This window comes from Onychostoma macrolepis, chromosome 10 (genome assembly GCF_012432095.1).
Source record: "Onychostoma macrolepis isolate SWU-2019 chromosome 10, ASM1243209v1, whole genome shotgun sequence".
NCBI classification, from domain to species: Eukaryota; Metazoa; Chordata; class Actinopteri; order Cypriniformes; family Cyprinidae; genus Onychostoma; species Onychostoma macrolepis.
The window spans coordinates 8,107,967-8,132,338 of NC_081164.1; the positions used below are offsets into that span (position 1 = coordinate 8,107,967).

The following is a 24,372-nucleotide window of genomic DNA, read 5'->3' on the forward strand; positions in this document are numbered from 1 at the left end:
AGTGTTATTTTTATTAATAGAAAATTACAGTCTTGGTGTAAGTTAAATACTGCAAGTTGAAATATATGAGAAAAAAAAAGGAGCAATAATGAATGTTTTTATAAAGAGTGGACAATTGGTCAATAAAGCCCGGGGGCGGGGCTAAAGTCTCATCTCCGCCTAGTTTACCTTCACAGACCTTTAAAACCTCCAGATCAGATGAAACGGTAACCAGTTCTTCGCCAAACATCTCAGCACGGAGCCTTGAAAGTTTGCCAGCTCCAGTCAGCAACTACTGACAGAAATTCGCCAGTCAGAAACAGTTTTTATGGAAGTAAAATCTTGACAACTTGTCGTCTGAAAATATTGCTGACAGCGAAGGCGGTTATAGTTTGATTGACAGCTCTATGCTCCTCCCCCCGAAGCGCTTAAATGACAGGCGCGCGCCTGTGAGTTCGCGGACGCCAGTATAGAGAGGGATGCTGTAGAGCAGCTCAACTTCCACCAGCGAGATTTATTCCGTTCAGTTTATTATTATTCGTGCCTCAACCATGAAGACCATACTCGCTGCATATTCCGGTGTGAAAAAGGGTATGTAAAAATATTTTGTGAAATAATTGCATTTTAATTTAATTTATTGTTATCATTTATTAAATGTATACGTTTTATGTGTATGTATGTATATGTAGGCTATATATGTTTGTAAAAACATAAAAAACATAATTAAGTTAGTTAGACACTTAAGTGAGATTCATTAAGTCTCCATCATCGAGAAGGAAGAAGAGAAGTAGTGTCTTACTTGGCAGTGTGTGTCTGATGTTTGTTGTTATTTTCAGTCAGGATGGACTCGGTTAAGATGGGATTATGTTCTCTTGTGATCTGATCTCAGTGATTGTAAGAGAAGTGTGTGGTTGTGTGCTTCAGTAGTGCATCTTATCTTTTTTGCACTATGTAAAATTCCGTGAAAGTAAGTTGTAAGTTTTGTGAAAACTATGTAAGTTTTGTGAAAAATGAATTAGAAGTATCACGGTGTTGGTTGTGTGCTGTCATTCTTGGGATATAATAGCAAAAAGTCATTAGTTTGTTATTTCACACATCATCAAACTGAGAATTTGTAAGTTATTTGGCATCAGATCATGTCTTATGCACTAAAAACAACCCGAATGACACTATTCTCAATTGACATCATCTAAGTTTGTCACAGTTATGATATGCATATCACCATTTATTCACAGGCTTCAGACAGACCTTGATCTAGAGAACAAGCGTTCCCACAGCATTAAGCTGGTTAATTCCAATTTTCTTTTAAATTTTATATAGGCTCAGGCTCCAGCATCCTCTCGGCTTTACACGACCTGCCCTCCGTCCCCTGGCTGACAAGATCCAAGATCATGAAAAATCTGCAGGCGATCTCCGTCCTGCAGTTTGTCCTCACATTTCTTGCCATGGGTGAGTGGAGCAGTCAAGTTCATTAAGAGACTTAAGTCGGCAGCTTAGAGAATTTACAATGTAGGACATTGTGTTGCCTTACTGAACTCATATGGATTAGTTGTTCATGAATGTTAAAGGAATAGTTCAACCCCCCCGCCCCCCAAAAAAGGATGAAAAATTTTATAAATTTTTATAAATTGCAGTTTACTCCGACCTTAGGCCATCCAAGATGTAGTAGATGTTTATTTATTGGAACAGATTTGCAGAAATTTAACATTACATCATTTGCTCACCAGTGGATCCTCTGCAGTGAATGGGTGCCGTCAGAATGAGAGTCCCAACAGCTGATAAAAATAATCCACAAGTAATCAATCCAGTCCATTAATTAACGTCACGTGAAGTGAAAAGCTGTGTGTTTGTATGAAACAAATCCATCATTGAGAACTTCAATGAGTCCTCCATAATATTGCTCCAGTGAAAAAGTTGTCTCATCTGAATCAGGAGAGAAATCTGAACAGATCAAGTACTGTTTACATGCAAAAACAGTCCAAAACTGTTCTAAACAAATATGTTGGTGGATTTTGATTTGAGAGGACAACAGGGGATGGACTTTTTCTCTGGAGGTAGTGGATCATTATGGATAATGGAGGTGTATTTTGGTTAGAATTGACGGTTCAAAGATAAAATGGCTTGATGATGGATTTGTTTCTTACAAACATACAGCTTTTGCTGTACAAGATGAATGAATGAATGAATGATGTTTTTATCAGCTGTTTGGACTCTCATTCTGACGGCACCCATTCACCACAGAGGATCCATTGGTGAGCAAGTGATGTAATGCTAAATTCTACAAATCTGTTCTGATAAAGAAACAAAATCATCTACATCTTGGATAGCCTGGTTGAGTAAATTTTCAGCAAATTTGCATTTTCGGGTGAACCATTCCTTTAAAATCTCAGCTTTCTGCATCTTTAACTTGCTTTACAAATTTACGTCAACTCTAAATACTCTTTTGCTCTTCTAGGCATTGGCTGCTCTTTGCTGCTGATGTACATGTTTTGCACAGATTGCTGGGTAATTTCCGCCATTTACACTGCCTGGCTCATCTATGACTGGAACACCCCTAAACAAGGTAACCTTTTGAGTCTTCTCTTCTAAGAGTAAAGCACACCATTCATGATTCAGTCTTTTCAGAAGTGTAGGATGCTTGTTGTGACTGTGTTTGCATTTGTATTTTTTGTTAATGTTCCAATATCTTTATCTTAGGGGGCCGCAGATCAACCTGGGTGAGAAACTGGACTGTGTGGAAATACTTTAGAGACTATTTTCCTATAAGAGTGAGTGACTTTACGTCTTATACAACATTACAGTTTAGGGCCTAACCACTGAACAGCTAACAATTATGCAAATAAAGATTATCCTCAGAGTCGAATTATGAAATGTATGGACTTTGCAAATCTCAAAGAATGCTCTTTTCCATACAATATCTTGACATTTCACTTTAGGTCGGTACATTTTTTTCTAATGTTTTTGAAAGAATGCTCACCCGGATTACATTTATATAAACAGTGATATTGTAAGTATTATTACAATTTAAAGTAACTATTCTCTGAATATTTTAAAATTCCACTTATGGCAAAGCTGAATTTTCAGCGTCATTACTTCAGTCTTCAGTGGCACATGATCCTTCAGAAATCATTCTAATATGACGATTTGCTGCTTAAGAAACATTCATTATTAATAAGGTTAAATTGTTCTGCTTAATGTTTTTGTGGATACTAATCTTTTTTTTTTTTCAGAATTCTTTGATACATAGAAAGTTAAAAAGAAAAGCATTTATGCAAAATTCTTTTTTTTTTAAATAATGTAAAAGCCTTTACTGTCATGTCTGATGAATTTAACGCATCCTTTCTGAATAAAAGCATTCACTTGTTTAAGAAAAAATGTACTGACCCAAACATTTGAATGGTAGTTTATATATTCTGGCCAGCGTAAAATCTGTTAATATACATTGATAACTCTGTTAGGTGCAAAGGGGAAAAGATAAAAAAATGTAGCCTTTAGTTTCGTCCTGTTCTTTTCTCTGCTTGCTTGACATTTCTGTTGGGATGGGTGGATCTTGATGTGAGTCGTAAGTGCACTGATAGACTTCGCTCATTCTGCTCAGTGGAAGCTTAATCACTGAGCACTTGTTTTTCTGTTTGTCTTATATGTGTGGCAGAGTACAGGCCTCAGTACAACAACTAGGTGATATAGAAACTTTACTAGCACTAAATTGTGAGCCATACACAGATTAGCATAAACGAATATCTGCATGATGAAAGAGAATAAAAGTAAACTGTTAACTATCTGACACACTTCTCTACAATATAAATCAGGACTCAAAGGAATGCCCTGTGTGTGCCAGTTGGTTTGGACGTTTACCTTTAGTCACTTGATGAGATCATCACTTTGCCTAGTGTTACAGCGCATGCCAGCTGCGTTATGATAAGCATGAAGAGAAGTAAGGCCAGTAGTGACCAAAAATGGTCCTACTGAAGAATTCAGTAGGTGTATGAATGATAAAATCAGACCTATTGCATTAACAACTAGATTCATTAACAACTAGATACAATTATAATTGGATATTTTATTTTAAAAAAACTATTATGGAGAAAAAACTTGACTTGGCTTTTGACTTGGACCAATAAGAAAACACCTGGCAACCCGGTATTCCCTAGCAATCGCATAGCGATGCAGTAAAAACCACTTAAGGGTGTGGTCACATTTACCATTGTTTGGCAAATTTTCACGGGCGAAATCCAGTCATTTCAATTGGAATCCATGCAATTGGGAATTGGGAAAGGGTGGAAGTTTTCCGCCCAGAGATTTCGCAACGAGTTTAAGCTTGAAATGCACATTCGCCACATTGACCAACAAAAAGCTGCTTGCTTTGAAAGTGATTCATACATCACTAGACTATAGCCAATGAGCCTGCTTTATCCATAAAATTTTGCTAATGTGACAGTAGAAAATCTTAGCAATTGCATAACAATGGTAACTACTCACAACACACCATATATTGTGATAAAAAATAATATTAATTGTATGACAAAGAGGTGTTGTTTTGAGTCTCAAAAACAAGGGCTTCGGCAGACATTCCATAGACTTTCTCTAAGCCTCCTCCAGACGGTTATACCATCTCGTCTGATGCAGCATCTGTCTTGAAACCTTTGTTTTTTTTCATCCATTAATGTCATTATGCAACACTGCCTGTTTGATTAGCTGTTCTTATGTACACAGGCTATGCAGCTTTTACACTCTGTACATACTCTGAGTGCATTCGCTTCCTTTTAAGATGCTAACTGTTGCTCCATGCTAGTATCTGCTGCAAGCCTATGTCTTAATTATCTGCTGAAAAGAATATGTATTAGAACGGCAGATAAGTGCTTAATGATAATTCTTGATAAGAAAATGTGTTCATGAACAATATAATGTACACACAGTACAGTAATTGTAACTGTGTCAGAGTAAAGAGCATTTATTGCCTTTAGATAAAGTATGTCATTACTGACCTTTGTCCTAAATCTAGAAAAATAAGTCTGTTGAATGCAAAATATATTTAAATGGCGTTTAATCAGTTAAGTTTCTAACTTCCCACTCAGAAATTTGCCTTTGCAGTTGAATTAATCACATTTTTCTCATTGATTATTTGCAGCTCATCAAGACGCATAACCTGCTTCCCAGCCGAAACTACATTTTTGGCTATCACCCTCATGGCATCTTCTGTTTTGGTGCTTTTTGTAACTTTGGGACTGAGGCCACAGGATTCTCCAAGATATTCCCTGGAATCAAGCCGTCTCTGGCCACATTAGCTGGAAACTTCCGCTTGCCAGTGTTTAGGGACTATCTGATGTCTGGAGGTACATATAACTGTTTCATTTTCTGCATAAAAGCTTTCATGTATTCGTTGCAAGCAGTTGCATCATGTGACACTGAGTGAAGATCAAACTGACTCAATGCATGTAGTTCATTTTGGGCTGATTAAAAAGAGGGCCATACTTGTCCTCTCTGTGCTGTAGATAAGAATCCTGTAGCCTATCAAGGACCTCTGAGCTTTGTCCTATTGCGTAGAGAGACACAGCCCTGTATGTGCTGATGTCAATATTTTTGAAGACCTTCTGTTGAAACCTGCCCTATGTACCCACAGATTAGAATTTTCTTCCACTCTCTTATAAGAAACAAACATCAATAGTTTCTTAAAAAATGTCAAATATTTATTTCCAATTTCCAATAATATAATATAATATAAATGTAATAAAATTCAATAAATTCAATTAACTTCACTCATCTACCTCTCACAGTTAGTTTTTAGCTGTAATTGTTTGATTCGCTATAATGAACCGACTCGGATAGAGTCGGACTTTACTAGCTGCACTGTATATTTTTTATTCACTAAAAATATCTGGCTCATAAGAGTCATTTGTTTGGAAATTGCACTACCCTGGGTGAGACTTATATTTTTGGTTAGTACACTTTTACTTGGCTATAATAAAACCATGGTTAATTTTCGTAAAGGAATAAGAAATGATGAATGACAGTCATGATTTAAAAATGTTTGTCAGTCAGTAAAAAATGCAACTTTTTATTAAGTGTTTTATTTTATTTGTTTTTATTTGAAAATGTTTTCTTTATGCTAATACAATTTGACATTTCTGTGATTGGTTTATTAGCTTTTCATCAACTCCACAAACCCCGTTTTGGGAACCCTGGTATAAACTATTGACCAAAGACTCTATACCCTTCTGTTTCTCAGGTATGTGCCCAGTAAACCGTAACTCCATTGACTACCTCCTGTCTAGTAACGGTACGGGCAACGCTGTGGTCATCGTGATCGGAGGGGCTGCAGAGTCTCTGGACTGCGCCCCAGGAATGAACTCCGTCACGCTGAAAAAACGCAAAGGCTTTGTGAAACTGGCCCTCAAGCAAGGGTGAGAACCGCAAATCATTTCCCTCACCACCTTCCCAGCATTGTTTACTTCAGCTATACTGGTTTACTCCACAAAAACAATTCAATAAAGTTCATTGTGCTGTTTAGGTTTATGTTAGCTGGTAGTAGCTTCCTGAGTTTCTGTGTTCTCTGATTCAGTTCTGTTGAGGTTCTCTTGGCAAGCCGTAAATGGCAGGGCTGTTGCACGTGAAGCAACACAAAGCCTTCAGAAGCCCATGTTGGGTTAGTAAAGCATTTTGTGGTCAGAAATGTAGAGAAATAACAAGAACTCTGCCAACATATTTGCTCTGAATTAAGCTACATCATTACAAAGCAATAGTGATACTGAGAAATCCTCAACTATTCAAATCTCATAGAAGCTTACAGGATAAATAAGCACTTTAGAACAAGTTCTTAAAGTGCAAATTCTTCCCTGTCTCACAGGATTTTAAGACACGATTACACTGAAACAGTTGGGGTTTTTATGTAAAATTAACCATTGCAGATTCTCTTTTTGTTTAAAATGTATCTTTCTCTGGTGCCTTTCTTTGTCATTATAAAAACTTTTTAACCTCCTGTTCCCCTTTCAGTGCTGATCTGGTTCCTGTCTACTCATTTGGTGAGAATGAAGTTTACAAACAGCTGATTTTTGACGATGGCTCTTGGTGGCGTTCGGTTCAAAAGAGACTTCAAAAGATTTTAGGTTTTGCCCCCTGCCTGTTTCATGGCTGTGGACTGTTCTTCCCTGAGTCCTGGGGCTTTGTACCATATTGCAAACCCATCACTACTGTTGGTGAGTAATGCCACGTATGATGTGTTAAGGCAGAATAAATAAGCTTTCCATTGATGTATGGTTTGTTAGGATCGGACAATATTTGGCTGAGAGACAACTATTTAAAAAATCTGGAATCTGAGGGTGCAAAAAAAAAAAAAAAGAAAAAAAATCTAAATATTCAGAAAATCAGCTTCAAAGTTGTCCGAATTAAGTTCTTAGCAATGCATATTACTAATCAAAAATTAAGTTTTGATATATTTATGGTAGGAAATTTACCAATATCCTAATGGTTTTTGCATAAAAGAAAATCGATAATTTTACCCATACAATGTATTATTGGCTATTGCTACAAATATACCCGTGCTACTTATGACTGCTTTTGTGGTCCAGGGTCACATGTTGCCTTCTAGATAATCAAGACTTTTCTTGTTAGCATTTTCTTATTAGAGATTGATAAAGTAAATAAAATACAATAAATATTAATAAAATATATAATGTACTCAACATGTATGAACATGTGGATGTATAGATTTTGATGAAACAAATATAATATAATATAATAAAAAATATTTAAATATATATGTACAGTATATGCACAAATTTGTGTTAAATTAATGTGTTCAATATTTATTTATTTAATTAAATTATTATAATTTGTTTATTTTATAAAAAATATATATTATATTATTTACATTTATTATTATTATATTAAATATGATATTATACAGGTTTCATGCTGATATTTAGATATATTTAAATATGTTTATAACCTTTAAATCTTAGTATTTGAATCCTACTAGCTTTAAACTGGCACAAAGCTGTTTTACACGGGTTATAATGAAACAACCTAAATATAGTTAAATACAGTTCAAGGACAGTCTCTATGTTGATACAACTGCTCTTTCAGTTTACGGTCGATATTTTCTGACATCAGAACCACATTAATGGTTAAAATTTAGTCATTTGTTGACATGATCTTGGTTTAACTAGAGATGAATGGTCTGTGAATGATTTCTTTTTTTTAATGTTTCTTTTTTCTACAGTTGGTGAACCCATCACAGTTCCAAAAATCGAGGAGCCGAGTCAGGACATCATAGACATGTACCATGCCATGTACATCAGGTCCCTCAAATCTCTCTTTGACAATTACAAGACCCGTTTTGGTCTAAATGAAAGTGACATCCTTCAAATTCAATGAAAGGCAGCATTGAGGAATAATAACTGTATAAAAGAACACTCTGGAACATCTGCCTCCCAACTAAAGTGCCTGTTCAGAGAAGGTGAAAGAAATCAATGCTGTTTCTACTCATTCAATACAGTAAACTCTACTGAAATCTACTGTACCACATGGGATGCAGTGAATCTAGCCTGTGCCACTTCTGCTTATTGCCACTGGGTGGCATTATGCAATAAATACTACAGCGATTGCTACACGAAGTATAATCTAGATTTCACAGCTGGTGGATCCTTAATATATGGCAATACATTTACAAGTAATGTATTTAAGGTTTAATTTAAATGCTGTACTTGATAAAAGCACATTTTTGTTTGCGCCCATTATATTATTTTACTGCACAAGCAATGCAATTATTGTGAGTTTCGCCTCACTAAAAAAAATCATAGGGTGGTTGTGTAACCAAAGAGCGGAGGTGAAGCAAAAGTGTGATTAATTTGTTGGAATAAGTTGGAACAAAAGTAAATATGACAGGGCATTTTGCTTTTAAGAAAATGATCCTGTATGATCATAGATTGAAGGTAAAAGTGAAGTCTAGAAGGTGAAGATTATAATGAATGCCTGTAAATGTGTGATAGTATTATCGGAATTCTAATGAATGCAGGTCATTTTTTCTGCAACGCAATTGATGATTTACCACAGAAGTATTAATTTTGCATATATAAGTTGCACATTCTTTGTTGAGCTCAAGCAAATAGTTTACATGCCACTAATATTGCAAACTTCAGATAAGTTCAGTTTTCAGCATGTTCCCTTATTTGATATTAACATTTCATCCCAGTTACAAGTATCAGGCATTCATTGAATAAGCAAATGCTGGAGAGACCTCAAACTTGTGTTTGCATGCCAAATCAAATAAATATATATATATTTTTTTGAATAGCAAATATAGCAAATAACTTTGATTCAAGTGCCGAATTGTATGTATGAAATAATTTTTAACCTCAGATATTAAAGTTTTTACTGTGATTGTTTATTTAATGCATTCAGGGGACCTGCAGCTTTTCACTGGTGGATAATAAGCATTTACATGCTGACATTTAACCAAAGATTCACAGTTGTGACTAATTGCCTTTTAAGTTGTGAATATGCAATAAATGCTGCCATCTCTGATATCAGTTGTCATTGATGTCTATGAAATCCTGATTCTTTAAAGTAAACTTTTATATATTTTCTGAATAAACGTTTATGGAAAAGTACTATGTCTGTCCTGTTTTGTGCCACAAAACTGACCTTGACACACAACAGCAAATGTTCACCTATTCCTGTCTTTGTATTTTTTTTTTTTTTTTTAAATTAGAGGTTTATGCAATAGTTCTAGATTATTAGTCCAAAATCCTTGGGTCATGTGAGATAGTTCTTTAAGTTCATCAATATATAACAAAATCAGTATTCTCTGAACAAATAATAAACTCAAATATGCCTTCGATAAACCAAATAACACTTTGTAATTCACATTCACAGAAAAATCCAGTACATCTTTAAGATTCATTACAGGATTTATCACAGTAGCATCCACTGTATAGACATAAACAAAGCAAATAAACACTGAACTATACTGAACAAAAATCAATTTTTGGGGCCCAGGGACTACGGTGCATCCTCATTTTGGCACAAAAGTGTAACTGGGACCTTTTATTTGATTGGCTTATATTAGTGAGGTGGGGCACATGGCTGAAAGATAATGATTTATATACTTTATCTAGGTCACTAATTGTTTACTTATGTTACAATATTTATAAGCAGTTAATAAATGATAAACAATAATAAATTATAAGCAGTTATAAATCCAGGAAATTAAAAGATTATTAAACTATATATATATATACACACAGTGGGTACGGAAAGTATTCAGACCCCCTTAAATTTTTCACTCTTTGTTATATTGCAGCCATTTGCTAAAATCATTTAAGTTCATTTTTTTCCCCTCATTAATGTACACACAGCACCCCATATTGACAGAAAAACACAGAATTGTTGACATTTTTGCAGATTTATTAAAAAAGAAAAACTGAATAAACGGAGCAATTCCAAGAGGGTCCTCACACCATCGGTGCTCGGGCCCTAAATATCACATGGTACTAAGTATTCAGACCCTTTGCTCAGTATTTAGTAGAAGCACCTTTTGATCTAATACAGCCATGAGTCTTTTTGTGAAAGATGCAACAAGTTTTTCACACCTGGATTTGGGGATCCTCTGCCATTCCTCCTTGCAGATCCTCTCCAGTTCTGTCAGGTTGGATGGTAAACGTTGGTGGACAGCCATTTTTAGGTCTCTCCAGAGATGCTCAATTGGGTTTAAGTCAGGGCTCTGGCTGGGCCATTCAAGAACAGTCACGAAGTTGTTGTGAAGCCACTCCTTCGTTATTTTAGCTGTGTGCTTAGGGTCATTGTCTTGTTGGAAGGTAAACCTTCGGCCCAGTCCGAGGTCCTGAGCACTCTGGAGAAGGTTTTCGTCCAGGATATCCCTGTACTTGGCCGCATTCATCTTTCCCTCGATTGCAACCAGTCGTCCTGTCCCTGCAGCTGAAAAACACCCCCACAGCATGATGCTGCCACCACCATGCTTCACTGTTGGGACTGTATTGGACAGGTGATGAGCAGTGCCTGGTTTTCTCCACACATACCGCTTAGAATTAAGGCCAAAAAGTTCTATCTTGGTCTCATCAGACCAGAGAATCTTATACAGGTGTTTTTTAGCAAACTCCATGCGGGCTTTCGTGTGTCTTGCACTGAGGAGAGGCTTCCGTCGGGCCACTCTGCCATAAAGCCCCGACTGGTGGAGGGCTGCAGTGATGGTTGACTTTCTACAACTTTCTCCCATCTCCCGACTGCATCTCTGGAGCTCAGCCACAGTGATCTTTGGGTTCTTCTTTACCTCTCTCACCAAGGCTCTTCTCCCCGATAGCTCAGTTTGGCGGACGGCCAGCTCTAGGAAGGGTTCTGGTCGTCCCAAACGCCTTCCATTTAAGGATTATGGAGGCCACTGTGCTCTTAGGAACCTTAAGTGCAGTAGAATTTTTTTTGTAACCTTGGCCAGATCTGTGCCTTGCCACAATTCTGTCTCTGAGCTCTTCAGGCAGTTCCTTTGACCTCATGATTCTCATTTGCTCTGACATGCACTGTGAGCTGTAAGGTCTTATATAGACAGGTGTGTGGCTTTCCTAATCAAGTCCAATCAGTATAATCAAACACAGCTGGACTCAAATGAAGGTGTAGAACCATCTCAAGGATGATCAGAAGAAATGGACAGCACCTGAGTTAAATATATGAGTGTCACAGCAAAGGGTCTGAATACTTAGGACCATGTGATATTTCAGTTTTCTTTTTAATAAATCTGCAAAAATGTCAACAATTCTGTGTTTTTCTGTCAATATGGGGTGCTGTGTGTACATTAATGAGGAAAAAATGAACTTAAATGATTTTAGCAAATGGCTGCAATATAACAAAGAGTGAAAAATTTAAGGGGTCTGAATACTTTCCGTACCCACTGTATATATATATATATATATATATATATATATATATATATATATATATAAAACTATATATATATAATAAATAAAAACAATGAAATAAAATAAAATAGTTATGAGTAACTATGAGCAAAATAGTTAGAGTTATGAGTTATTCTAAATAGTCTAAGAATAACTAGGTCCCTCCATGTTTTACAAAATCCCTTAAGTTAATTTTATCTAAGAAGTTTAATTTTAAATATTTAAATTATATGGCCAATGGTTCATTGTCTATATTATGTATATTATGTTTATTTCCATATTACATTTACTGTATTTCTTTTTTAAATCAGGAAGAACAAGGTTTTCAAGACAGTTGATTTATTATTAGTAAAGTTGGGCAATGGCGCCCTCTTGTGCTTCATGTATACTTTAATAATAATAATAATAATAATAATAATGATAATAATAATAATAATGAATAATAATAAAAATAATTGATTGTTATATACGGATTAATAAATTTTTAATAATAATAATAATAATTTTTTTTTATTGTCGTTTTATAAGTACAAGAACCATGCTAGTTTGCCAGTTTATTGCACAATATAAATTTTCTGCTCGTGTCAAAGCAATGCTCCTGATATCCTGATATTGCGTTTAACGGGAGAACAAACGGTTTTCATTCAGCACTCCGCCCGTTGGGATCACGTTACTCAAACACGGCTCCTCACTTCCTCATATTTGTAGGAACACAGAGCACAGCATGAGTTTCTAAAGGCCTCCTCCCGCCCTTTTCCTTTTGATTGACAAGCTCTCCACCAATCAACTCAGAATATCCATTTACGTCACCAAACATCTATTTTAGTGACAGCTTTCTCAGCCAATAGGCATCATGCGAGGGTTTGCCGATCAAGGTCGCGGTAATGGCTTCCTAGGCAAGACTTACTTTGTTTATGCCGCCGTATGGACTCCAGTGGCAGCGTTTAGCGGGCTCGCTGTACGTTACATTACAGATCTGCACGTTTGCGAAGAAAGCTCGGAAACTGACACCTTCGTGAGCGGGAGTTTCTCGCCGATGGGGCTGAGTTGTATGGCTGAATGAGGCGATCGCCTGTGGTACAGTAGAAGGATGAACTCCATCGCCGGTCGGGATCTCGCAGTGTCCGCTGGAGCTGTCAGCAGCAACCCCGGAGCAGCATCCTCCAGAGTCCTGCATGTGGAACTCACATCGCAACAGGTACACCTGCAGCGTCCAGCCATATGATCCATATGTGCCTGGTTATAGTGGCTAAACGTCTGGCGGATCTGCTTGTGCATGTGTCACATGTCACCGGATGATCATAACACTGGGCCTCCATGTCCAGTTAAGCTCTGGTCAACATTTATGAATGCAGTGGAGTTTGAAATAGAAATATGAGAAGCTATAATTAAGACATTGTCAATAATAAAGCGCTTGCTTGTTTAATAAATATACTAGACCGGTTATACAGTGTAGTGTCTGGCTGTCTTGTCACGGTGGGTCTCCAAACTCCAACACAAATACAAAATAGAGCAGACAGACAGCATCCTAATATGTATTATTCATGCTCTAAAGACCTTGGAAATGGCTAGGAAGGTAGTGGTGGTGCTGTCTTATAGAGTGAGCTGTGCTTAACTGCAGCTTTTTGACAGCACTGAGATAAATTACTATAAATTATGTCATACTTTAAGATTGGCACACATTGTTTTGGGGTCTACAAAAAAAAAAAGACCTTAGTTATTCATTTTTGGTTCACTTGGTTTCTTGTTAGAGTTTAGTAGTTTACATTTATATGGTTCATCAACCAGAAAACAGTATTGCTATATTTGTGTTTATATTATTTTTTGTGTGTTTAATTAAAAAATAATATTAACATTTATTTCAGGCTAAAATTGTATATTGTGTATTGTTTATGTAATACATGAGATTGCCGTTAGAGAGTAGCTGTGATTGTGTGTGTTGTAACAATTGCAGTGTTGCAATACACACAGCACTCATACATGCCCTGAATCTGAGTGTATATCTCAGTTATGTGGAATGATACTCATGTCCTGCAGCGATCGTCTGTTTAATCACACCACTGGTTCCCGGGAAGTGTTTTGGGATCACAGGTTTTCCTCTTAAGCAGTGTCTGTCCATGACTTGGCATCCTGTGCTGGGAAATGTTGCATTACTTAATGCTGCAAACATGTTGTCTCATGGCTTTAAGCAAAGAGTGGTTCTTGCATGTATATCCAAACCGGATTTTTAATATAATATAATAAGTTTTAATTTAAGTTATATGTTTTTTTTTTGTTTTTTTGTTTTTTTACATGAAAGTGTTGCCAGTAGTATATTCTAATGCTGCAGTTTATACCAATGCTTGTAATATCTGTATGTTTCAAAGGTTTTATGTAGGGCTGTTTGATTAATCAAAATATAATTAAATTTGCAATATGACTTATTGCGATGATCAAATGCAACATGCACCAACTGCCTCCCCAAACGTGCAATTAAAAGTACTTCTAAACCAGCTGTTGTCAACAAAAGAGAAGGCTCCCTGCATTTTTTCCGCTTAAAAAGCTTGATGGTTTAACCTTTGAAAATGAAAAAAATTAAGACACTCATAAATAATTATATTGTAATTTTATAGTTGTACTGCACAATAAAATTATGATAATATTGTTTTACATTAAATGCAAATTTTTATTTTACAGGGAAATATTACAATAGTAATATTGATTTTTTTTTTAATAATGCAGTTTAATAGTAGTATAGTAGTACTAATAATTGTCTGTAATGATTCTAATAACTTTTATCAGAAACTTTTTCTCTTATGATAGTCATATACTGTTCTGTTTAGTTATTTATTTATTTTTTTAAATGGAAAGCACTGTTATCAAAAACTGAATATGAAACGAAATGTGAAGTCTCTGTCACATGATAGTGGCTTGTTAGAGCTTATCGCACCTGTCCGAATTTCATTTTACGGGAAATGGTTGTTATGACACCAATTTCTTTGGCACTCACACCAGTCACTTGTGACTCTCTTACTGTTTGAGGCAAAGTCCTAAAGGCCCACTGTTGTAGACTACAGACGACCTCTGTCACACCCTTGAACGCCGTTCATTTGTTGTGCAGCAGAAGAGCGTTGCTATTCAATTTGATGCGATTTATCAACTTCAGCATTAAGTCTGGCTTGATTTGGTGTTTCGGTTTCATTAAGCTGTTTGAAACTAGGGATGCACCGGTTGACCGGCCATAAATCTGAACCGGTTTTTTGTCTTTTTTCCGGTCGATTTTTCCAGAAGTGTGCCCGCGTGCACAGACTACATTTGTAGGCCTAATCATTCGCGAACATGTAATTTGTGTGGAAGTATTTCAAATCTGTGCGCAGGACGTGAAGATTGCAATCTGCAATGTCTGCAAAGGACAAGTTAATCTCGGACAAATAAGTGCCGCTTTCCTGCGCTCGCTGAAGTTGCGCGAGCGTACCTGTCCGCGCCCTGCACAAGCTTAGACAGTGAACATTTGTTCAGCTCAGCTTCTCACGTGTTGGATGAGAAACGAAACAGACTTACTTGTGACAAAGCTGAAATGCTTGTTTTTGTAAAGAAGAACTCTTATACACTTTTGAAAAGCCAGAAGTAAACATCAGTTCTGTAAGATATAGGATGATTAGGCCTATTTTTTATTTTACCTTAAAATTACATTGACTTAATTTGATTTAAAAAGCACCTGCTGTAGCATCTTTGTTTTACTCGTTGCACTAAACATTATTTGATTTAACATTTTGGAATAATATATTCATATAGCCAACTTTGGTTTTATTTAGTTTCACTGGTAAAGACCTTTTTTTCTTTATACCAAATTTAAAAATGAAAACAAATGCTGAATGCTGATTAAGTAACATCTTTGTTTGAAGTGTTGAATGTGTTTTGATTGTGCTGTTTGGATTGTGGAACTATGCAGTTGTTACCTTTAAAATTACATGGTTACAGTTAATGTTTTCATTTAAGGCCAGTTTATAGATTCAACCCAATTTTTCAAACCAATGTTTGTATTGAATGTAGCCTACTTACTGTGCAGTTATTGCTGTTAATTTCAGATGGTTACAGTTATTTTCAATAGCCTAAACCCAGTTTGGCCTGTTAAATACCAAATAAACATCTTGTTTATGTATACTTTCATTCTATCTTGTTTGTTGCTTTGATTAAAAAAAAATCAGAAATCGGTATCAGAATCGGCCGGTTTGCTTGTAAAAAATCGGTATCGGAATCGGCCATGAAAAATCATGATCGTGCATCACTATTTGAAACGGCTGTGAAACGGCTTATAAGGGAAAGTTGATCATACTCTAGCTTGTTTGTTCCTGTGCTAGTTAAGTAGCCTGTTAACCTACTAAATTGTACCTCTGAACCTCTGCATTTCAGAGTCTGGGACAAGTCTGGGACCCTGGATGTTCCTCAGTGTTTTGTTGTCTGAAACAAGACAAAAATGGGGGAAAATTGAACAAAGTGTGGTGTTGTTCCTGTAGCTTCAATAATCCTGTGGGGCATCCCATGACTTAGATTTAGTATTTAATGCCTCACGGGCAGCACTGGAAATTCTCTGTGGCTGGTTGTGATGAAAGCGGGTCAGGTGAAGACTTTAATATGCTGAACTCTCAGATTAAATGTTTCATTGAAATGGCTGTGGCCCTGTGCCTTAAAGGGATAGTTCAACCAAAAATAAAAATTCTGTCATTGATTATTCACTCTCATGTTGTTCCAAACCCGTCGGCATCAACGCCTCTCGTCTACTTTGAATGGAGTGACGTCAAGCTTTACCGAGCTGAATTGTGGGTCTGTCGTGTCGCTTCACTGGCGTGTTGAAAACTTTTCAACTTTTCAAGCCCCAACGCAGGCGTCAGCCAATCAAATCGCCTTATGCAAATACCCTAAGCGCAGACGCTAGCCAATCCTGTTCATGCAACACCAGAAAAGTAATGTGATTGGCTGTTGTCACTATGACGGTCGCATCAGCACCAAGCTTCAGACACGCCCTCCGTCAAGCGTTGACGCCGACGCCCCGTCTGAATGTACCGTAAGACCTTCGTTCATCTTCGAAACACAAATTAAGATATTTTGATGAAATCCGAGTGCTTTCTGACCCTGCATAGACCGTAACACAACTACCATGTTCATGGCCCAGATTGGTAGTAAGAGCATCAATGAAATAGTCCATGTGACATCAGTGGTTCAACCGTAATTTTATGAAGCTACGAGAATATTTTTTTACGCTTAGAAGAAAACAAAAATAACGACTCTACTCAGTACTCAACAATTTCTTCTCTTCCATGTCAGTCCTCGATATCTTACTTTGTGTTCTGAAGATGAATGAAGGTCTTACAGGTTTGAAACGACAGGAGGGTAAGTAATTAATGACAGAATTTTCATTTTTGGGTGAACTATCCCTTTAAATCCGCCCGTTGTGAAGGGTAACTCTGGAGTTTCTCTCCATGTTCTGTAGGTTAGGATCAGTTTTAACAGTAAGGAGTGATTTATGCAGAATGCATCTTTGAGTTAGTATAACCAGTTTTTAATTACTTTTATATGAAACATGCTGGTTGCATGATTATTTGAGTGTTTGGGACTCAAGTTGTTTGTTTTTTTCAGTGTCTTGTGCCATTATAGCAGCTAGTTTTCAACACACCGATTCAAGTCGAAGTTTCAGAAACACGTCTTGAGACCCCTGCATTCGGTTCCATCTAGCTGTTTTATGTAAACGCCACCAAAGAAATGTTCACATTCATGGTCAGGTGAACCTGAAGCATGCCAAATTACACAAAGGCCTCTGTAAGACCAATTAGTGGACTGCTTATTTATGCAACATCCTTTCTGTGGTCACATCGTAGACCTGTTTTATAGGGTCTCTTTCTTGTTTTTTCTTCCTTTTTAACCTACAAAAGCTCTTATTATGGTAAACCTTTCCATGCCTACCAATTCCTTTTTCCCTTGGCTCCTTCAAAGCGGTGGATTTGTGCCCGATGTGCGGCAGTGATGTCATGTTTTGGTCAGGGTGGAGGACTTGGCTCTGTAGTGACGTGACGTGAGACTCACAATGATGTTTTGTGTCTGTGTGTTGGTCTGTTCCTGTTCACTGTCATTTGCTTGCGATTTAAAAAAAGTGTAGAATTGTGAAACATTGAGATTTTATTGCATGCGTGATCCAGTAAATGATATCAGTGAGTTAAACTCTGAGAAATGTCATGATGATTTCCATTGACAAAAGCCACCATTAATTGCTTGTGAATTAATGGTTATAATGTATGTTTTTTCACATTTACTGATTATGCTTGATTGCTTCAAAGTGTTAGATGTGTATAGATTATGAAATAAAGTAATAATGATGTTAAATGGCATCCTTAAAATACTAATATCGTCTTTGTCCGTTACTCTTGTCTTTCTCACGAACTGTCTTTCTTTCTTTGTCCCGACAGAGGCGTTTACGTCACTTGCGGAGCATAGCAGCCCGCAACATTGTGAACAAGAATGGCTCTCCTCTGCTTGACACTTACTTCACCCTTCACCTCTGCCAGGAGGATCGGATATCACGAGGTGACTGATGCCAGCTGAACTGGCTGCTATTCTCTGATTGTTCTCTTAATTTATTAATTAAACTGCAGTGTGTAATTTCTGTGTCACCAGTGACACCAAGAAAAAACAGAAAGTAACTGACTGTTTTCAAACAGTTTTTCCAAACACTCGCCCTGTCTTCCATTGGCCTTTGAAGAGATGGCCACACCCCCAGACTCACGCTATTGGTTGAGCTGTTGTCGGGCTGGTTGAACCGCTCAAATAAACTTTTGATAGTGATTCAGAAACTTTTTACACTTTACACGTGTGGAGACATCAACCTTTGATTTGTGTACTTGGTTATCTTGGTATATTAAAGCCAAATTTAGCCAAATGTTTTGCAAAGTATAGAAAGAACAGTGTTTATTTGAAACAGAAATCTTTTGTAATATTGTAAATGTCTTTGCTGTTACTTTTGATCAAATTAAGGCATCATTGCTGAATAATTGTATTAATTTCCTAACAAACAAAAACTTACTGATCCTAAACATTTGTACGGAAGTGTATCCTGTAAGTCACATTGTATTTAAAATCTTTTGAATGACTTCTAACCTTCTCTTTTACTTTTCCAGATTTTTATAAGAGTGAAGTCATCCGAGACTCATTGGTGAGTGCTTTTGTTTTCATTGGTGTTTGGTCATGAGATTTAATGTCTGTTATTCTAAAATGTGAAACAAAAGATGGAGCAAAGCATATCATATCATAGCTTAGCAGTGTGGTGTGGTGTAACATGATATAGCGTTGCGTATCAGTATCGTCTCCTCTGGATTTATGTTCTGCTGTCAGATAAGAAAACAAGTACATTTCTTTTCATTTAATCACAAATGTCCTTAATCTGAATTAAATCTTACAGGACTGCTGAAAGATTTACAATGGTAACCATAGTTAATGCATTACTGTAAAACCACTAAAAATAAATTGGATCTTCAAACAGTTTAAGACACTTTTAGAGTCTTTTTGTCATTTTATCTTATTTGTTAATATTAGTGGATGGTTATTGACAGAAATTATGGTTACCACAGTAAACCATTACATTGTTTTTGTAAGTTGATTAAAATATTGTCCCTTAAAGGTGAGGTGTGTAATTTTGTTATGCTAAAATGCAAAAAAACTGTGAAGACTGTGGCTTTGTGGTTGCATGCAGAGTCTGCCTGACAACAGCAGCAGTGTCTCAACCAATGGTGTGAGTCTGGGGGCGGAACTATCTGTTAGACAAACCAATGGCCGATGGGAAAGCGTGTGGGGAAACCTTTTTGAAAACAGTCACAATTTCTGGAACTAGTAGTCCAGAAATTACACACTTTATATACTTTTTAAAATGATACTTTTTAGCCATAATAAGAGTTTTAATCATGTTAAAAAAAAAGAAAAAAAGACTGACCTAGAGCTGAACTGGCAGTGTATGTAGAAAGGCGATACTGTTTCAATGTTCTCCTCAAACCCAAAAGCATCAGGACTTCATCTTTACACATATGGCAGGTCTACACTCTCACCTACACATAAAAGGCATTGATACAGCTCCATTTACTGATATAAAACAGGTTTGCTAAATGGGCTTTTCGGGGTCACACCAGCGACCTTTCACTTTTGAAACAATCTCTTGATTTTAATACACCAAGTGGGCCTCTGAGGCTCTCAAACGGATGTTTCTTCCGTCATTGGAGACTGGAAAACGGTTTAATGACCATGTGGTCACTCTGTCCAAGCCTGTAATTCTGCCGAAAAACATTGACGCATAGCAACTGCTAAAGTGTGAAGAGAAGGACAGCACAATACATAAAAGCATACGATCACCAGTAATGTGATTTATGCAAACACGATTAAAGACTCGGTTCTAGTCTGTTATCCAGACTGTAAGGAACATTTGAATAATGATGGTGATGATTTGAAGTATTATAGGCTATGAATGCTGTATTTATTAGTGTGTTTTCAGATGAAATGACACACCCATAAAGACAGGTTTATAGCCGGAGGCCTGTTGTGTTATTCTGGGTGTGCTTTTCTTTCTATTTCTTTCTATGAAGTAGGCAGAGCTCTATTGAATGTAGTTGTTTGTTATTACATTTACAAATTAATGTTCATTTAATTAAGTGTAATTTCATGGCTGGTGGTCTGTAATTTTGTTTATTGCATCTCACTTCTTATCCTCAAGGTTATTAGAGCAAAAAAAGGAAATGTATATCATAATTGCAGTAGTTTTTAAATAATCACACACACAGTCTGTTTGGAGACTGACACAGCGTATCTCTGACTGTTATAAATGGATTCAAAGGACTAATTTAAACCTGTGTAGCTGATACTGTTTTGCTCGACACAATCAAATACTTGCACCTCTTCTTGCACCTCTCTTCTCTCTTTATTTGTTTCTTCATTTCCCTTTCTTATTGACTTCCTGTCCTTCTGTGCCTCTTTCCTCTTTTGTGTAATAATCATGTAATCATCCGTTCATTCCATCCACCCTGGTGGTCATGTTGATGGCTGTTTTGTATATATTTCTGCTGACCTAGTCACTATGACGGTAGTTTTGTCAGCTGCACATCCTCTTGGAGGAAGACACTCTTTAGCCTCCAGACTGCCTGACGGCACAGTTTTGCAAATCTGTTTCTGCTGTCAGTCTTTGAAAGCTTGGCTTCATTTTGCTGCATCATTGACTATGATGACAGGCCACGTCGCTCATGCTTTATTATTATTAACAAAATCAATGTTTCGCAGTCTAAATTGCTGTTTTCTTTGATCATGTATGTGACCTTGGACCGCAAAACCAGTCATAAGGGTAAATTTTTCGAAATTGAGATTTCTACATCATCTGAAAGCTGAATAAATAAGCTTTTGATGTATGGTTTGTTAGGATCGGACAATATTTGGCCGAGATACAACTATTTGAAAATCTGAGGGTGCAAAAAAATCTAAATATTAAGAAAATCGCCTTTAAAGCTGTCCAAATGAAGTTCTTAGCAATGCATATTACTAATAAAAAATTAAGTTTTACTATATTTAAGGTAGGAAATTTACAAAATATTTTAATGGAACATGATCTTTACTTAATGTCCTAATGATTTTTGGCATAAAAGAAAAATCAATAATTTTGTCCCATACAATGTATTTTTGGCTATTGCTACAAATATACCCCAGCGACTTTTTAAGACTGGTTTTGTGGTCCAGGGTCTCACATAATATAATGGCTGAATGTTTGTTGTTATTAGTTTATTGATGCCCAGTAAGGGAATATTTGTATCTGAAGCAGCAGGACGAAGTTATTTAACCCTGTGTTCATAATTTAGTTTGTTTGTGTGTTTTCAGAACCCAACATGGCGGAGCTTAGATTTCGCAATGCTTCCGGATCTCTTGGACACGTCTGTGTCGTGTTTTGTGGTGAGAATATGGGGTGGGAGGGAAGAACAGTACCAACTGCTTATTGAGTGGAAGGTCAACCTAGATGGGCTCAGATACACAGGACAACAGGTGAGGAGTCAAATATATACATTCATACTCGCATCTCTTGCTTTCCCTTTTTTATACTCTACCAAGTATAGGTTGGTATCTGGCATGACCATCTAGTTTTCCCCCAAAGTCCTCTAAAGTTTTCTATGGGTGGAAAAAAGTAAGAAAAAGTACAGTTATGTATTTTAAAAAAAAGTAAAAATATTGTCAAAATGAATGAAGTTTTTTTTCTTTTCTTTTTTTTCTTTTCATTTTAAGTAAAACTGTTTAAAAAAAACTTTCCTTCATAAAGTCTCAAGTTTGAGTCTTTGAATTCAGTCATGTTCATTCGGTTCACTATGCTTTCCATGACTAGTGAACACTTTTGAAATGAAGGTAAATTTTGGTTCAAATACACATCCAAACAAAACTGTCATTTCTTTCTGTCTATTTTCCTTCAGATTCGCTCCAGAAATCCAAATGAGATCATCTTTGGACTGAATGATGGCTACTATGCAGCTGAGTTTGATCAGAAGGTATTGTTCAAACTTTTGGACTGGGTTGCAAAATAAATTCCAGGCCATCTTCAAACCTTGTCATCTATCAGAGCTCGAATTCACTCACATCTCTTGGGTTTTTCATTCTTCATATGGTAAGAAGAGACTCTTTGTGAAGCTCATGGGCTGTTTTCTTTCCCACAGGAAAGTTCTGACAGGAAGAAGAACAGTTTGCTTCAGGTGGACCAGAGCTCTGTCAGAAACTCCTACAGTGTTTTCTCTTTACTGAGGTGAGACAGGCTCAATTTAAAAGGAACTTATGATAGAAAACAGGACTTTCTGGTTTTATTTTACTTTTACATTCACAGTGCAAAGCTCCTTCCAAAATGATGTACTTAAGGGGAAACAATATAATAAAATACTACAAAAGTGTAGCTGCTTGAAGACTAATCATAATGATAACACATAGTAATAATGCATATGCGGTGTTTTGATTGTATTAACACAGCACTGGCTGTTGCGAAAAAATAGGAATTTCATTCCTGCAGGAAAATGAACATTTGCTCTAACATATGTTCAGCTCCAAAGAAACTCCCTCAGTTGCTTTGCAGAATTTTATTATCTTCCCATCTGAGACCCAGAAGCAGTTCTCATCATCAAAGGCCAGAAACGTTCCCTTCATCATCCACCAGATAGCGCTCTGTGCATTTTTTTCCAAATTGGACCCCTGCTGCAGGGTGGCGTCTTATTCTTCAGCCAAAGATGACTGATGTTTTTGCAGTCTTGGAAAGCTGTAATCCTTGGATAAAGGACCTGATGGATGAGGAGCACAGAAAATCAAGGAAGAAAAATTTGTCCACCTTGTCATAGCGTTGGCAGATCCTGAAGTAAAATGTTGGCTTAATGTTCTGCTGTAGCTTCACTGCAGCACTAGATGGCAGCAGCTCTCTTCTCATCCAAATATGTTTTGAGAAAGAAGATGCTTTGGAGAGTGTTAAGTTACCCCTCAGCCCCTCAGCGCTGTGCTGTAGTAGGGTGATATAGAGCTTGCTGGAGGCTGCTGCTCTCTTCGTGTGATGGTGTTTGTGAGTCTCTTGGTAGTCTTGATTAGGAGTCTGTGCAATATCTTGGCTTTGGCCTGAGGTGGGCCCATGTCTTGGCTGAGATTCTGAAATCTCACGCATAGGTCGCATATTTGTATGCACACGCCGACTGACAGAAACATGCATGGGATGCATTACTCCAGCTTTCTTTGTAACTTTAATGGACTTGTTTCATTTTTGGAAGGACGTCTGTGTTAAAAATGAATAATGCTTGGATGGGAATTGTGAAGAATTTAATGCTTTCAATTCCTCTTCATGATTCACAATTCTTTTAGTACTTTAAAGGGATATTTCACCCAAAAATTCTGTCATTACTCATCCTCATGTCGTTCCAAACCCGTAAGACCTTCGTTCATCTTCGGAACACAAATTAAGATATTTTTGATCAAATCTGAGAGCTCTCTGACCCTCCGTAGACAGCAATGCAAGGTCAAGGTCCGGAAACGTAGCAAGGACATCGGAGTCATGTGACATCAGTGGTTCAACTGTAATTTTACAAAGCTACGAGAATATTTGTGCGCAAAGAAAACAATAATACCATAATTTATTCAACAATTCTTCTCCCCGAGTTACCGTCTTCCGCCATTTTGGAGAGCATCCCAGAAAGTAATCAACGTAATCAATGCTGTTTATGTTCAGTAGACAGTGCGCGCATGCTGAACGTAAACAACGCTGACAGAATTTTCATTTTTGGGTGAACTAACCCTTTAAGGATAGATGGATAAATAAATATTTGGGATGGAAAAAATGCAATTCTACTGCTAAATGAGATTTTATTAATGAATACATTTAAAATATTTTTAATGACTTTATAGTCTTTGGTGTGGTGACTCATACGAGTGATTCGTTTAGGAATCGGACTACACCGACTGTGCTATATGCTTCTGATTC

General features: G+C 36.8%; 2 protein-coding genes across 2 annotated transcripts in view; both read left to right on the forward strand.

Annotated features, from left to right (window-relative positions):
* The first annotated feature begins 198 nt into the window (after nt 1–198).
* Nucleotides 199–9,587, forward strand: dgat2 (diacylglycerol O-acyltransferase 2). Its single transcript, XM_058788335.1, has 8 exons — nt 199–570; nt 1,300–1,428; nt 2,435–2,542; nt 2,677–2,747; nt 5,108–5,312; nt 6,206–6,380; nt 6,970–7,172; nt 8,198–9,587. The coding sequence occupies exons 1-8, from the start codon at nt 531–533 to the stop codon at nt 8,350–8,352; spliced, it is 1,086 nt and encodes a 361-aa protein (XP_058644318.1). The 5' UTR covers nt 199–530; the 3' UTR covers nt 8,353–9,587.
* A 3,164-nt stretch (nt 9,588–12,751) lies between these two features.
* uvrag (UV radiation resistance associated gene) overlaps nt 12,752–24,372 on the forward strand; it is a 111,826-nt gene continuing 100,205 nt past the window's right edge. The window contains exons 1-6 of the mRNA XM_058788881.1: nt 12,752–13,083; nt 18,326–18,443; nt 19,034–19,068; nt 21,762–21,923; nt 22,343–22,417; nt 22,583–22,668. Of these exons, the coding sequence (XP_058644864.1) occupies nt 12,976–13,083; nt 18,326–18,443; nt 19,034–19,068; nt 21,762–21,923; nt 22,343–22,417; nt 22,583–22,668 (584 nt within the window). The 5' untranslated portion in view covers nt 12,752–12,975. The remainder of the gene's footprint in view (nt 13,084–18,325; nt 18,444–19,033; nt 19,069–21,761; nt 21,924–22,342; nt 22,418–22,582; nt 22,669–24,372) is intronic.